The 17,304-nt window shown below is 35.9% G+C and overlaps 1 protein-coding gene across 4 annotated transcripts in view; it reads right to left on the bottom strand.

Annotated features, from left to right (window-relative positions):
* AGO3 (argonaute RISC catalytic component 3) overlaps positions 1 to 17,304 on the bottom strand; it is a 128,505-nt gene that overhangs the window by 70,630 nt on the left and 40,571 nt on the right. For 2 of the 4 annotated variants that reach the window (XM_043876988.1, XM_043876989.1), the window contains exons 2-5: positions 17,156 to 17,220; positions 10,366 to 10,486; positions 6,251 to 6,459; positions 5,166 to 5,302 (exon numbers count right to left, since the gene is read on the bottom strand). In XM_043876988.1, coding sequence (XP_043732923.1) covers positions 5,166 to 5,302; positions 6,251 to 6,459; positions 10,366 to 10,486; positions 17,156 to 17,205 — 517 coding nt within the window. In that variant the 5' untranslated portion in view covers positions 17,206 to 17,220. The remainder of the gene's footprint in view (positions 1 to 5,165; positions 5,303 to 6,250; positions 6,460 to 10,365; positions 10,487 to 17,155; positions 17,221 to 17,304) is intronic. The other 2 variants (XM_043876985.1, XM_043876986.1) reach the window with 1 other exon arrangement.

Consider the following 17,304-nt stretch of genomic DNA (forward strand, 5'->3'; position numbering starts at 1 on the left):
TTAATATAAAAGTTACTTATTAAGGAAAGCAAAAGATGCTGCTTTAAAGAGACAGAAAGATGAGTATTAAATGGAAGTATGAAGGTACCCACTGACGGGGTTCCTAATAACAGAACCAGCATTTAAAAAGCACAGAAAACAGACCACATGGATTGTAATCCTTCTGTTAGATGATGTGGACTTTTGGCCCAAAAAGTACAAAAAAAAAGTCACTTTATCATTGTAAAGGGTATAAATTACAACAAAGAATAAAGACAGGTATACATATGCTCCCAATACTATGGTAGCAACATTAAGAAAGTGGAAGTATAAAAAGAAATAGAAACACAATAGGAAATTTAAATTTATTTCTCCCATTCTGAGACAAGTAAACAGAAATAAATAAGGAAATAGATGATGTAAACAACATAATCAAAATTGAAGAGCTGATGGATATTCATTTAACTCTATCCTAAAAAATGATGGTATCTTATTTTCAAAGAGCTACTGAACTTTCATTTCATAAATTCTGATTATGTTAGGTTACTAAAAAAAAAAACCTCAATAAATTCTAAAAACAGAAATACAAACTACATTCTCTGATAAACAATGGAATGAAACTAGAAATTTACAACACAATCTGAAAATAAAAAGATCTTCAATCTGAAAATTTAAAGTCTCTCAAACAACACTGGATAACAGGGGAAATACAAATGAAATCTGTGGTGTTTTGAGAAAATAATATAATCCTGTGGGATGCTAGTCCCTTGACCAGGGATAAAACCCAGACCCTCAGCATGAAAGCATGGAGTTCTAACCACTGAACTGCTAGGGAATTTCTAAAATGATCATTTTAAATTCTTTTTTCAATGAGAAAAATGAAATTAACTGAGTTACTACTACAGTTCAAAAGTTAGGAAAGGAATTTCCCTGGTAGTTTGGTGGTAAAGAACCCGCCTTCCAATGTAGGGGATGCTGGTTTGATCCCTGGTGTGATAAGTGAGATCCCACATGCCAAGAGGCAAATAAGCCCACATACGACAACCAGAGAGCCCGCTGAGCCACAATGACTGGGCCAGTGCGCTCTAGAGCCCACATGCCACAACTACAGAAAGCTGGGGGCCACACGGGAGACCCAGGGTAGGAGAGGAAAAAAAGTTAGGAAAAACAACTAAATTACTGAAGAAAAGTAGAGGAAAAAGTTTATTAAGCTAAAAAGAGAAATTAAGGAGTCAGAAGACTAAGCTAGAGAGCTAAGAAAAAATGTCAAAACCTCTTTGGTGGAGGCAGGTGGCAGAGTGAGGAGCAGAAAACAGACTGATTAAAGTACTGTCTCTCCTAATTAAGAGTAAAAAGGACAAAGCACAAAGATTAAAAAGAATCAATGGGGATAAACCATGGAAATAGATAAAATTTTAAAAAAAGAAAGACTACTTAGTAAAGATATAGATAAAATATATAATTTTCTAATAAGATATAACATACCACAACTGAATACAGAGAGCCTAAACAGACTGATTTTCACAAAATAAATTAAAGCTTTAAAAGAACTATTCACTGAACAAAATGAAACAAACCAGGCTACAAAATTTTACATGGGAATTTCATGAAATCTTAAAAGAGCTGATAATTTTAATACTATTTAAACACTGCTGTACATTGTAGAACACAGGCAACTTCCACATTTTTTGTGAAATTAAACATTAATACCAAAACTTGAAAAAGACTGCACTAAAAAAAGAGAAGACTGCAGATCAGATCAATCTTGCTTTTTTTTTTCAATTTGATTAAAAAGGTAAAGTGTTAAAAATAGAATTCAGCACCACATGAAAAGAATCTAGAAACACAAATTTAGTTCAGTGTTTTTTAAAAAGAGGAGAAAACAGCATATAAAGAACTCCCCAGATACTAAAAAGACATCTGACAAAAAACATACATTATTGATTGAAAGTACTCAATAAAATAGAAACCAACAGAGGCTTCTAAGCATATACATACATACATGCACGCATCATACTTAATGTAGAAACACTGGAAACATTCCTTCTAAAGTAAGGAATACAAAGAAGATGCCCACTACTCTCTAACAGTTAACACTATTCTATCTAATTAGTCAATATAATCTGATAAAAAATATTAGAGGTGTAAAAATCCAAAGAGGTAAAACTATCACTATTGCAGATAAAATGATTACAACCTAGAAACTGCAAGGAAATAACTTGGAAAGTTAACGGAATTCAAAAGGCAAAAGAAAAAAGTTACTATACAGAAATTAAAAGACTTCATGTATATAAACAATAACTAGTTGGAATATAAGTTCATTTAATAAGAAAAAAAGAGAGAAAGAGAGAAAATATCCAGGAATGGTAATAAGAAATGGCAAATTTTATGTGAAAGTGGTAGTCACTCAGTCGTGTCCAACTCTTTGTGACCCTATGGACTAGAGCCCACCAGGCTCCTTTGTCTACAGAACGCTCCAGGCAAGAATACTGGAGTGGGTTGCCATTCCCTTCTCCAGGGAATCTTCTTGACCTACAGATTGAACCCAGGTCTCCTGTATTGCAGGCAGGTTCTTTACTATCTGAGCCACTAGGGAAGGAAAACTTTAAAACACTCCAGAAGGAAAAAAAAAGTAATCCTGAACAAATGGAAAGGCAGAGCATTTTCTTAGAAAGATTCAGTGTTTAAGACTCAATAACTTAATTTAAAAAAAAAATGGAGTCACAGTAAAAGTAATAGCTCATCCTCCGACACCCATTAGATCTGACAAGGTGTTTCTAAAGCTTATACAATGATATACATAAGAACAGCCTAGAAATTGTGGAAAAGAAAAATGACACCAGCCCTAGTTGATATTAAAAAAGTTACAAAAGAAAGGATCGACTGAGACACACACCTATCACCAAAAGAAAAATTTCTACATGACAAAAAGCAAAAATGATATCAAAGATCAAGACAAATAACAACCCAGGGACAATATCTGCAATTCATACCACAGAGGGCTAATCTCCTTGATTAGCTCTCAGTAAACAAGACCAAGAATCCAACAGAAAAAAACGAGCAAAGGACATAAAGAATTAATTTTTTTAAAAAGAAATAAGGTGACCCATACATATGAGAAAAGATGACCAAATGCAAAATAGTACATAAGGAAACTATTTCTTTCAAATTTGATTGACAAAAATCTAGAGTTTGACACATCTAGTGGCAAAGGTATGGGGAAACAGGTAGCCTCATTTACTGATGCAAAATGTTTACAATCTCACTGGAGGGCAATCTAGCAATAACAATCAAAATTAAAAACATATCTGCCTTCGATCCATCAATCTCATCTCTTGGAATCTATCTTAAAAATACAAATATATGAATGATCTGAAATGGAAAAAAAGTAAAAACATCCCTAGTATACACCTAAATGAAAATGAAATGCTGGTTTCTCCGTCGTGTCTGACTCTTTGCGATCCCATGGACTGTAGACCACCAGGTTCCTCTGTCCATGGGACTTTCCAGGCAAGAATACTGGAGTGGGTTGCTATGCCCTTCTCCAGGGGATTTTCCCGATCCAGGGATCGAACCCTGGTCTCCTGCATTGCAGGCAGATTCTTTACTGTCTGAGTCACCAGGGAAGCAGTCAGGATATACCTAAAGATGACTTTAAAAAAATATCTTCTCAATACATCTTCACAATGGTAGATGAAGCTGAAAATGATGATGAAACTATGCACTGATCTGGAAAGATCCAGGGATCCTTGAAGGAATGGCTGATGCCAGGTACAGAGGAAGAAATACAGGATGAATTTGGAACATTCTGCTGTGCCAGAAAGCAAGAAAGCTATCAAAGACAATGAATTACCAACAAGACAATGCACTTTTCCACATAGGAATTCCATCTAATGCAAAAGGAATAACAGAATAAGAAAAAATTCTAATTGGTAATCTCCACTGAAATATGATTCAGGTGACAATGGTCAATGAATGGAATATCAGTAACTGAAAGACTGAGAAATATACAATGGAGAGCTCAGACATACTGATCTCTGAACATACTGATCAATCTTAGTTATCACTGAAGTTGGGTCTACTATATACTGGGTGCCTCCTAACACAATACACGATGGAGCACTTAATGAATCAGAAGTGAATCAAGCTTTTAGGACCAACTTCCATTTCCAGGGAATATAGGAGATAAAGGAACAAAGGAATGACACTACAAGAAAACAAAAGATACATCCAAATTTTTGGATATTCTAGAGGAAAAGTGAAAGCTTCTGCAACAAGTCAATGACATAAAATAGGAAAAAACAAAACAAGAGGAAAGGAAATGGGACTATTACATTTTTAAAAGGCAAAGTAGCCAAATGTGATGTGTGGATTTTGCTTGGATCCTGATTTGAACCAACTATCTACAGAAAGATACCTTTGAGACTATCAGGGAAATCTGATTATGGACAGGGAATCAGAAGCTACAAATAAATGATCAAATTTTCTTAGATAGGATGGTGGCACTGTGACTGTGTAGGAAAACATCCATATTTTCAGAGGTGCATACTGTAGTAGGGACAAAATAACATGCTGTATGGAATTTGATTTAAAATTACTACAGTAGAGGAAGAAATGTATATCATTTAAGCAATGATAGAAAAATCTGGACAATTTGAATAATGGATACATAGATAGCAGTTTATCATACTATTCTCTCTACTTCTATATGCGCTTAAAAATAATTCTTTAAAAAAAAAAACCAAAACCTAAAAATGAGAATGCAACTAGCATTAAACATCAAACATCAGTGGCAGGCATAATCTACAGGTCACCAAGACCAGCAGTCTTCTTCTCTTCCTTTAAAATATGTATTTCATAATGAAATACTGACTTATCTAGTTAAGGACAAAAATGAGTTATAATAGCTCAGGTGATCATGTCACAGCTTTTATATTTGTTTTCATTTGTTTACTTCATGTTTAATAGCACTACAGGAGAAGTTCTGTATAAATGTTTTCTAAATGAAATGTAATAAAAAATAAAGGTTTTTCCTGTTTGTCTTAACATATGTCCAAATATTAATTCAAGACACCACTACATATAATTATATATAAAATGTATACACACACACACACAGACAGACAGACACAGAGGCCATACAGAAATCAACTACCCAACACAGAATATGGTTTAAATTCCCTTACCATCAATATTAAGCATCATTTTCCACATGGCAGGCCGAACAGACTGATGAAATCCAAACCAAACTTCCCTGCCCCCTCCCAGAGGGTGGTCGTATCCTTCTGGAGCTGAGAAAAAGGAACGCCCCACAGGTGTATATCTACAAGAATTAAAATGGTATATTCAATCTTTTCCTTCCCATTGAATATTTAAATCTGAAGAACAAGTGAGTCTAGAGTACATAATCTTAACTTATTATAGTAAAATGCCTATCATTATGAATATATGACACTAAACGTTTTCCAAATTTGTGAAAGCAAGAAGCAGCTATTCAAAATGAAAAAATCCCTCACTAAAATTCTCTATACTTAAAACTAACATTAGTTTGAGTAAGGCTTAATTTTATTTAAAAAGTTTTAAAAAATAGTTCCAACCTTAAAAAATACTACAGAATAAACAATTATTGACCAAAACACTACTTTGATAAATGTGTTTGTAAGACAGTATTTTTCTTCTTTGGCCACACTGCGCAGCATGTGGGATCTTATTTCCCTGACCAGGGATTGAACCCGCGCCCAGCTGAATTGAAAGCGCAGAGTCTTAACCACTGACTGGACTGCCAGGAAGTCTCAAGACAATATCTTTCTTTAAAAAGACACACTGATCCATCACATATACACATAGATACATATATACATGTGTGAGATGCTAATATGATTAAAAGTAACAATTTCAACATAATTTGATACTGTTATAAAAATAATGAAATAACCTTAAAGACAAGGTGATTCAACTAAAATACTAAAACTAAAAATCTATCACTCAAGATAGATAGCTCCTAAGAAAAAGGGTTAGACACTATTTTTCTGAAAAATATCCAACAGAATAGCTAAGCTAATGATGTAAACTTACTTTCATAAGTCAGAAAATTTTATGTAACTTACTTCTGTCATTGAATTGGTATGGATGCTATTCCTCAACTGAGATAATCAAAATATACAACAACTGAAGGTTAGCCAAGGAAAGACTGCAAGACCTACTCTTCGGAAGACAGCTTTCCTACAAAATCTAAAGAGGAAAAAAAAAAAAAAAGGCCAGAGGCACCCACTTCATGGAGGGCAGATGTCGTAGCACCACGTCGACGGCATGGACAGGGTTAGTGCTGATTGGCTTGTCTAATTCCAGGGGTTCGGGCAAGGTCCGTCCTGTCAGTACTTCATGGAGCAGGTGCCAACTCACCCGAGAGACAAATTTGATTGACACTTTGAAAGGTCGATCTTTTCCACCTTCTCCAGGTAAAGTAACATCTAAATCTACCTGTTGATGGGAAAAGAGTCAACTGGTAAAAGTTTTAAAAGAGAAATACAATTATTTTCAAGTTTAACATATAAAAATATTTAAGGGAAAAGAAGGCAAATACAAAAAAATAACCAATTTCAATGTCAAATCAATAAGACTAAAATGTCAGTAAGTTATTTATGCTAGCACTCCTTGTCACTGAAAAGCACGGAAATGACCTAAATGCCCATTTATGCACTATAAAAAAGAAGGGTGAGGAAGACCTGTTGGAACTGCTATGGAATAATTTCTAAGCAATATTGTTAAAAAAGCAAGTACAGAAGATTATAAACAGTATGCCATCTTCTGCATGAGAAAGGGGAAAATAGAAAAACATTATATTTTTGTAAAAAGAAACAGCAAGCATGAATCAGAAACAAGAAAAAGTAGTAACTTTCAAAGGACAGGAAGGAAAAGATTGGAAGAAATAAGTGAGGGATTAACAATTCTGAGCATATTTTCCAGTGTAGTTTTGATTTTTTGGAGGAAGTTAAATTAAGTTCTACAACAACAACAACAAAAGACAAATAAGGATGGAGGGGAAAAGCTAAAATTGAATAGATACAAAATCAAAAGAAACCAAATGCAATTCAAACAAATAACAGCCAGATTGGAAGAATATTAAGAAAAAAAAAAACCACAAAAAACACATGAATGCAAAACTGCTGAACATAACATATGTTGACTACCCTTTCAGTTAGAGGTGTGGGGGAGGGGTGAGTGGGAAAGAACTGCCTACAAAATAAAACCTTAAATTCCTACTATCAGATTTGTTTTCTACAGTGACATCATGTAGTAATTCAGAAACTATTTTATAAGTACTGTATGACTGAATAAACAAATAAAAGTGGTGATATTTTGTGGAGTCAGGGGTTTAAAAGAAAAGAAAGTTACAAATATGCAACATAGGGAGTAAAGGAAGAATCCAGTGGGGACAGACTACAACTAGCAGAACCCGTGTGACCTCAGCAATGAGCACAGACAGAAACCAGATTTTGGTTTCTAAATTGTATTCCTCAACTAAAAGAAACCAGTGCAACTTTGAGATATGGCTAGTTGCAGGACTATCAGAGGTATAATATAAGAATATTATATTTGGACCCAAGAATATCTTGGGTCCAAAAGTAAGGAAGTACTCAAGAAAAAGAAGATGTGTCATGACAAAAGCACACAAATTTAAAGGGGCTCCTGCAGGCCAAATCTGGGACAATTTGGGCAAATAAATAAGGATAAACAGAAGAGAAGAAAATGTGCTCCCTTATTGTAACACCAATTATTAATGTAAAAAAAATTATTAATGTAGAAGGAATGAGAGAATTAGAAAAATCACCATTGTTATATAATAATAATCCTTCCAAGCAAGAATTGTCAGTTAATAAAAGTCTAATGACAATCAGGATTCTTAAAAGTATCTCCCTTATAAAGTATCTTTGTAAGTTTAAAGATAATCAAAAGAAACAAGCTTTGAGCACTTCAAGCACTTTCTGCTGCTGCTAAGTCACTTCAGTCGTGTCCGACTCTGTGTGACCCCATGGACGGCAGCCCACCAGGCTCCACGGTCCCTGGGATTCTCCAGGCAAGAACACTGGAGTGGGTTGCCATTTCCTTCTCCAATGCATGAAAGTGAAAAGTGAAAGTGAAGTCGTTCAGTCGTGTCCGACTCTTAGCGACCCCATGGACTGCAGCCTACCAGGCTCCTCCGTCCATGGGATTTTCCAGGCAAGAGTACTGGAGTGGGGTGCCATTGCCTTCTCCCCATCAAGCACTTTCTATAAGTGCTTAAAAGTATCTCCCTTTCTTAAAACTTTGGAGCAAAGAATAAAATCAATATAGTGAAAAACAACCTATGGAATGTCAGAAAATATTTTAAAACATATATCCCATAGGAATAACACAAAGAATTCCTAAGACTCAACAACAACAAAACCAAACAACCCAATTAAAAAATGGGCAAAGGAGTTGAATACACATTACTCCAAAGATATACAAAAGGTCCATAAGCATAGGAAAAGGTGTGCTTCATTAGTCATTAGGTAAATTCAAATCAAAAGTATAATGAGATATTACCTCACACCCATTAGGATGACAACTGTCAAAAACCGATAAATCCACAAATGTTGGCAAAGGTGTAAAGTATTTGGAACCCTTGTACACTGTTGGTGGAAACGTAAAATGGTATAGTCTCTAAGACACTATGCTAACTAAAAGGAGCCAGAGACAAAAGGACAAACACTGTATGGCCCCACTTACATGAGGTCCCTAGGGTAAACCCACATTCAAATGGGAAAGCAAACCAAATGTCCATCAGCAGATGAATGGATAAGTAAAATGTGGTATATACATACAATGGAGTACTATTCAGCCTTAAAAAGGAGGAAATTCTGACACATGACAACATGGCTGAACCCTGAGAATATTATGAAATGAAATAAACCAATCACAAAACACAAATACTGTATGATTCCACTTAAATGAGGTACTGAGAGAGGTCAAATTCATCAAGACAGCAAGTAGAATGATGGTTACCAGGGACTGAGGGAGGGAAAATGGATAGTTAAGTGTTTCATGGGTACAGAGTTTCAGTTTTATAAGATGGAGATTTATGGTGGCAATGGTTGTGAATGTATTTTGCCATTGAACCATATCTTAAAAATTGCTCAGATGACAATGTTATGTGTGTGTGCATGCGTGCTAAGTCGTTTCAGTCGTGTCCAACTCTGCGATCCCATGGACTGTTGCCCACCAGATTCCTCTGTCCATGGGATTCTCCAGGCAAGAATACTGGAGTGGGTTACTGTGCCCTCCTCCAGGGGATCTTCCAACCCAGGGATCAAATCCGCATCTCCTGCAGCTCCTGCACTGCGGGTAGATTCTATACCACTGAGCCACGAGGGAAGCCCAATGTTATATATACTTTACCACAATTATAATAAAAAAAAAAAAACACCCAAAAAAACCCCTCTACTCCCCACAAAAGAAAGAAGAATAACTTGAAGGGAGAAACTTGGCAGATACCAACTTTACCAAGTGATTGAAGTTAACCTCACCATTAGTGAAACAAATACGTATTATGTGCCTCCTGATATGATACACTATAAGGAAAGAACAGTTATGCACTTTTCTGGCCCAAAAACCTCAATTAGAATCTAATCAAGAAGAAGCTCCAGAAAAAACACAGAGGGACATCCTACAAAATAACTTGCCTGTAATCTTCAACCATGCTAATGTCATAAAAGAAAAAAAAAGGCTGGGAAATTTTCCAGAACAAAGAAGATGTGACATCTAAATACATTCAGGTATGGCAGAAACCAACAGAGCATTGTAATTATCCTTCAATTAAAAATAAATAAATTAAGAAAAAAATAAATACATTCAGGAACTTGGATTAGATTCTGTACTAATGGGAAAAAAAAATGCTAAAGGACATCACTGGAACAAATGACAAAACTGGACTACGGGCAGATCAGACAAAAATTTATCGACGTAAAATTTAGGGAAGTTGGTAACTGTACTATGGTTTTTATCCTTGTTCTTAGGAAAAACACACTAAAGGGTATAATGTATGAAACCTACTCTTGAATGGTTCAAGAAGAAATAAGTATGTATATGTATCTTTATATATAGCTGTCTCTATAGCTACAAAGAGAGCAAAAGAAAAAAAGAGAATGATAAAAACAAATGGCAAACTTTAAGAATGCTAATGAATCTGGGTATACATGAATTCTCTGCATGAATCTTACAACTTTAAGTGTGAAATTATTTCAAAATAAAACGTTAAAACTGATAAATGATACATATAGACCATAATAAAATGGTCATAAATGCATTTAAAAGATACTGCAAATGTATAGTTTTCTGATAAAGGAATGCATCTTAGCATCTTACCCCTGTAGTTGCCACAGGAAGTGGATTGGCTGTGTACAGGCTTCTTTTTCCATCATAAACTGGTCTGCGGTCCCCAAATATAGTTACTTTAAAATGCTGAACCATTGAGTCAACCACCTCCCTAAAAAAGGGAAAAAATGCATTCATATAATCCTCTGCATGATGAAATATAAAAATCTTAACTAAAGTAGTTTCTTACACTATTTAAAGCTGTCACAAAATTCTAAAAGATCATTATACATGACAAAGATTTCCCCTTCTGGATTATGGTTTAGGATACCAGAAAGACTGATTTCTGGGAAGAGATGATATGAGTTTCACAAAAGGCAAAAAACAATGATTCCAGTGAATCACTTAATCATTCTGGGGACACAGTTGACCTGCAAAATATTATCCTTATAGATGATCTAAAATCTCTTTCACCATCTAAGGACTGACACATCTATCAAAGAATATGGTGCTTTTTCCTTTGCGTTCAAATAGCACCTAGTACATATATCTATTAGAATACTTACTTCACTGTAGTATTAGTATTATATACTTTACTTCTACTAGACTGTGAGATTTTAAGAGCAATAAACATACCTGTACCCTGTACCCCTCCATCCCATTCCAATGGTATCTAGCCAATAAAAATATTTTGAAACCTCTATTTTTTACCCAGCAAATATGTTTATCCTATATACTTACATGGAAAGATATTTTAAAAGTTTCTTTTTTAGACATTTAAAAAAATTGCAGACTATAGAGAGAATAACACCAAATATCCACAAATCAATATTTATTTTTACACACACATAATTTGTAAAAGCAGCGAAAAAATATCTAGAAGGGTATGTACCACACAGATACAGTGGTTAGTTACCTCTGGAGAAAGAAGTGAAGAAAAGAATGATTTTTTTATTTTGTTTATATAATCTAAATATATTACAATGACAGTATACTCACATATTACTAATATAATTTATGGTACATTTAAAAGAATGAGAAAAAAAATTTCAATTCCAGCCCAGTCAAGTAGAAGAGAAAGGAGAGAGAAGCATTTTCTGGAACAAAATTAAGCAGATTTGACACCCAGAGAAACTTTCCAAATGCTCAACGTTTCTATTTCCCTCAACTTTCAATTTTATTTTGCAAGTATTTCTTGCACCACTCTTTTACTTTCTATTCCAGTTACCGCCAACCTAAAACCTCATGTCCTACTACGTGAATTATTTTAATTTTTAGGCCTTTAATTTTTTCATCTCTGGCCCAATTTTTATACCACTGCCACATGAGCCTCTAAACCTCACTTTTACTCTCCAGATACAAAAGGTTAAGTTAATCATGCTCCTTGGTTCATTGCCACATTATCATCACTCATCCATTAAGACCGCTAACTGACTCTTTTTCTTCCATATCCATTTCCCTACTCCCGTTCTTCTCAATAAATCCTTTTCTCTAATATGTTGGATGAACATCCTTCTGTTTGTATACATTCCAACTTTACCCTCTGCATAACGTTTTTAAAATCTATTTACACTGCTGTGGGACACTTAGTTCATTGTTTCTGACTGAGGGTCCCTTGGAGTGCAAGGAGATCCAACAAGTCCATCCTGAAGGAAATCAGTCCTGAATATTCATTGGAAGGACTGATGCTGAAGATGAAACTCCAATACTTTGGCCACCTGATGCAAAGAACTGACTCATTTGAAAAGACCCTGATGCTGGGAAAGATTGTCAGGGTGGGAAGAGAAGGGGACAACAGAGGATGAGATGGTTGGATGGCATCACTGACTCATGGAGATGAGTTTGAGTAAACTCCGGGAGTTTGTGATAGACAGGGAAGACTGGAGTGCTGCAGTCCAAGGGGAGTCACAAAGTCAGACACGACTGAGCAACTGAACTGAACTGAACTGAACTCTACATGTTGCCTATCTGGTCTCCCAGCAATACAGATTCAGTATCTTTAACAGTCAGCCACCAAGACATCTTTACATTTCATGCAAATATGGGTTTAAAGGACAGAAATGGTATGGACCTAACAGAAGCAGAAGATATTAAGAAGAGGTGGCAAGAATACACAGAAGAACTATACAAAAAAGATCTTCACGACCCAGATAATCACGATGGTGTGATCACTCACCTAGAGCCAGACATCCTGAAATGTGAAGTCAAGTGGGCCTTAGGAAGCACTACGATGAACAAAGCTAGTGGAGGTGACGGAATTCCAGTTGAGCTATTTCAAATCCTTAAAGATGATGCTGTGAAAGTGCTGCACTCAATATGCCAGCAAATTTGGAAAACTCAGCAGTTGCCACAGGACTGGAAAAGGTCAGTTTTCATTCCAATCCCAAAGAAAGGCAATGCCAAAGAATGCTCAAACTACTGCACAATTGCACCAGAGATCAAATTGCCAACATCTGCTGGGTCATTGAAAAAGCAAGAGAGTTCCAGAAAAACATCTATTTCTGCTTTATTGACTATGCCAAAGCCTTTGACTGTGTGGATCACAATAAGCTGTGGAAAATTCTGAAAGAGATGGGAATACCAGACCACCTGACCTGCCTCCTGAGAAACCTGTATGCAGGTCAGGAAGCAACAGTTAGAACTGGACATGGAACAACAGACTGGTTCCAAATAGGAAAAGGAGTACATCAAGGCTGTATATTGTCACCCTGATTATTTAACTTTTATGCAGAGTACATCATGAGAAATGCTGGACTGGAAGAAGCACAAGCTGGAATCAAGATTGCCGGGAGAAATATCAATAACCTCAGATATGCAGATGACACCACCCTTATGGCAGAAAGTGAAGAGGAACTAAAAAGCCTCTTGATGAAAGTGAAAGAGGAGAGTGAAAAAGTTGGCTTAAAGCTCAACATTCAGAAAACTAAGATCATGGCATCTGGTCCCATCACTTCATGGCAAATAGATGGGGAAACAGTGGAAACACTGTCCGACTTTATTTTTGTGGGCTCCAAAATCACTGCAGATGGTGGTTGCAGCCGTGAAATTAAAAGATGCTTACTCCTTAGAAGGGAAGTTATGATGATCATCCTAAACAGCATATTAAAAAGCAGAGACATTACTTTGCCAACAAAGGTCCATCTAGTCAAGGCTATGGTTTTTTCAGTGGTCATGTATGGATGTGAGAGTTGGACTGTGAAGAAAGCTGAGCGCCAAAAAATTGATGCTTTTGAAGTGTGGTGTTGAAGACTCTTGAGAGTCCCCTGGACTGCAAGGAGATCCAACCAGTCCATCCTAAAGGAGATCAGTCCTGGGTGTTCGTTGGAAGGACTGATGCTGAAGCTGAAACTCCAATACTTCAGCCACCTCATGTGAAGAGTTGACTCACCGGAAAAGACCCTGATGCTGGGAGGGATTGGAGGCAGGAGAAGAAGGGGACGACAGAGGATGAGATGGCTGGATGGCATCACCGACTCGATGGACGTGAGTTAGAATAAACTCCGGGAGTTGGTGATGGACAGGGAGGCCTGGCGTGCTGCGATTATGGGGTGGCAAAGAGTCGGACACGACTGAGCGACTGAACTGAACTGACTGACTGACCAAGACAATGCTGCAATGCCTTATCTCCTTCTATGTCCCTTTATGAACTTGTGTGAGAATAATCTCTGGCTATATACACTGAGGAACAGAACTGCTAGGTCCAAGTGAATTTTATCAACTAAATGATGAAGGACTGCCAAACTGCTCCTCAGAATGCCTGCACTAAACCATCCTCCTGGAGGTTCCTATTTTTCTACCTCTGTGAACTCCCTGTTTATTCGCTCTGCTCATTTTCTATTGGGGTGCCAGTCTTCTCATTGAACTTAAGGAGTTTCTTTGTTATTCTAATATTATTTCATTAACAGGTTTAGTTGTTGCAAATATCTTCCCCCAAGTGTTATCTGCCTGTTAACAATGTCCTTGTATTTACTGAACTGAAAATGTTAATGCTGTATCATCAAATGAAGCATTTTCTTCAACTTATGCTTTCATTTTTTAAGGTTTTAAGAAATACTTTGCTAATATTAAATCACAAAGATGTATTATGCTTTATTAACTTTATAATTTTGTTTATGTTGGTCACTAATCCATCTTAGGTTCTTCTTTATAAATAGTATTATGTAAGAGCTCAATTTTATTTTTCTCCATACAGTGAATCAGTTTTCCCACACTATCTACTAAACAGTCTATACTTAACTAATCAATTTATAATGACAGTTTATCTTAAGTTCTGAACTGAGTTTTCTATGTTGTCCCAGCGGTCTAGTCTACTTGTCTGTTCCTGGATCAGTATCGTACGTTTCCATGATCACTGGGGTGTTTTATTAAATTATAACGTGGGGCAGGGCAAGTTCCTTTTCTTTCTCTAAGTTAACTTGGATATCCATGAAAGCATTTATCAAAATAAATCTGTAAAGTTCTCCCCCACGCCAAAACTATTAATACAATAAGCAAAAGAAACATATCTAGTGCCCTACATATAGTAAATAATCAAAAAATATCTGTTGGTTAAGAAACTCTCAAATGATACAAACACAAGAAAGGCTAGTATGCCAAAAACAAATTAGTAATGTTAAAAGCTACAGGCAAATTGCAACAATAAACTAAATAAATGAAGACGAAATATAAGGGTAACTGTAAAGTCGAAAGATTTACGCTTGAAAATGGCAATAAAATAAATTAAAGGATCTGAACTTATCCACCACTTTCAAGCAAAAGGGCTTTCTGCTCTGCTTAGTTACTCAGTTGTGTCCGACTTTTTGCAATCCCATGGACTGTAGCCCGCCAGGCTCCTCTGTCCATGGGATTCTCCAGGCAAGAATACTGGAGTTTGTGGCCATGCCCTCCTCCAGGGGTCTTTCCAACCCAGGGATAGAACCCAGGTCTCCTGCACTGCATTCGGATTCTTTACTGTCCAAGCCACCAGGGAAGCTTTAGATGACTATAAATCCAAAATTAACTAATATTGTGATGTAGTTTCTTCAAAATTAAAGAACTCAGGTTGCATGTATTTAAATAGCCAGTATAAGGCAGGTAACCTTCCCACCATCTATTACACAGGTCATTTCAAATTCTGGAGTACTACTCCGTTCAGTTTGGAAAAAACTTAAGACCCTAACAGATAAACACAACCAGAAGAAGATAATTTTGATAGAACCTCACACAATATAAATAAAAATAAATCAAAGTAAAGAGTCTGGAAATAGGAAGGAGTCAAAGGAAATTAGAGAAGTCTTCAGTTATTTTGACAGACTGTCATGTGAAAACCTGAGTATCTTCCCTGTATGGGAGGACAGAAATCAGAAAAATCATTGGAAAATATAAGGAGCAATATTTTGGAACAAAAATTTCCAACGTTTTCTAACCACCAGAGTTATTCACAAGTGGTTTACACTATCTCAAAAAGTACCTGAGTTCATCCTTGCTAGAACTGTTCAAGGAGCAGTTATGTCAGGGAAGATACCAACTAGAAGATCAAAATGAATAATGTCTACCATCCCCTCTAACAGTAGAATTTAATTAAGAGAATGTCAAGGATGAAATTGCAGATTTTATCACAGTATAAGATACAGAGACTCCTTTATGAGTAATTACACCAAAAATTGATTTGAACTCGAGACTTCAGAGTCTCTACAGATGGTGTTAGAATTACAGACACAATGAGCAATTTTAACTTTAACCTCTCACTAATACAACGTAATTAAATGATATATTTGACTTTTAATGGAATTTTATTATTCAAGTTAACAAACTGACAAATCCAGGGACTGCAACTCTTCATTTTTTATCTCAAATGATACAGTGGCAAAGGGTAGTTTACCAGAATGTCCATCAGGAAGGGATGTAAAACTAGAGGAAAATCTCTCCAAAATACTAATTTATCCAGTCATCTAGTCAGCTAGAGCAGCACAAGTACTCACTGAATTATGAAGAAAGTCTGAACTGAGAAATGGCCAATTTGAAAAAACTTTACAATATGTGGTAACATAATTACTGAGGAAAAATAAGCAGACAAGAGGTTTTAGTCTCATTCTGCCACTAAATTGTTAGGAAATTTACTTGACCTCTCTGAATTTAGTTCCTTTATCAATAAAACTGAGGTAATAGTCTTGGACTACAGGGATGATGTGGGATATCAGTGAAAGTACCTTGGGGGAAAAAAGTAAATATGAATGGTACTATTTTTATATAAAAATTTAAGCATAATTATCTCAAAAATGTGCTTCAAGAATTATACTGATGTACTGAACTCTTCTAAACAACTAACAGATAGATACATTATAATGTACCAGCATCAAATACTGTAAATAATACAAAGAATGAATGCTGGTAATTAACAGAAACTGTGAATGGAATTTTCTCCATAGTGCAGTTGGGGAGCACTAGCCTTTTATTATAACAGTGGGGGGGGGGTCTTTTGTTCAAATGTAGAAATTTCAGAACAATATTTTAAGTGTGTATTGTTAAGCCAGCTTCTTAGCTTACAATAAAAAGTAAAGCTACAAAGAAAAAAAAGTAAAGCTACAATAACCAAAATACACAAAATATTTTAACTTTTGAAACAGTATGCAGGAAAGAAAATCTGAATAACTGGGAATAAGAACTTCTAACCACTTTTCAGTGGCTTCCTTTTAGTTTGAAGAGGGGAGAATTCTTGCAAAGAATAATATGATGCATTTCTGAGGAACCTCAGGATACAATTTTTAAATTTTGAAGAATATCTGGCAACCACTACAAAAATGGAACCTACCTGAGCACATTAGGTCTCACAAAGGGCTACAGCCTACCTTCCCACTCTTACCTCAACCACCACTTCCTACATTCTGGTACCAAGTCTTTTGATTCCATCATGCTCTGGTGCACAGACTGTAAAGTAAAATTTAATATTGGTTTCAGTAAGTTCCACTTTATCACCTGACTCATACAACAGAAAAATGGCAGGAGAGGGAA

Source organism: Cervus elaphus, chromosome 20 (assembly GCF_910594005.1).
Source record: "Cervus elaphus chromosome 20, mCerEla1.1, whole genome shotgun sequence".
Classification (NCBI taxonomy): Eukaryota; Metazoa; Chordata; class Mammalia; order Artiodactyla; family Cervidae; genus Cervus; species Cervus elaphus.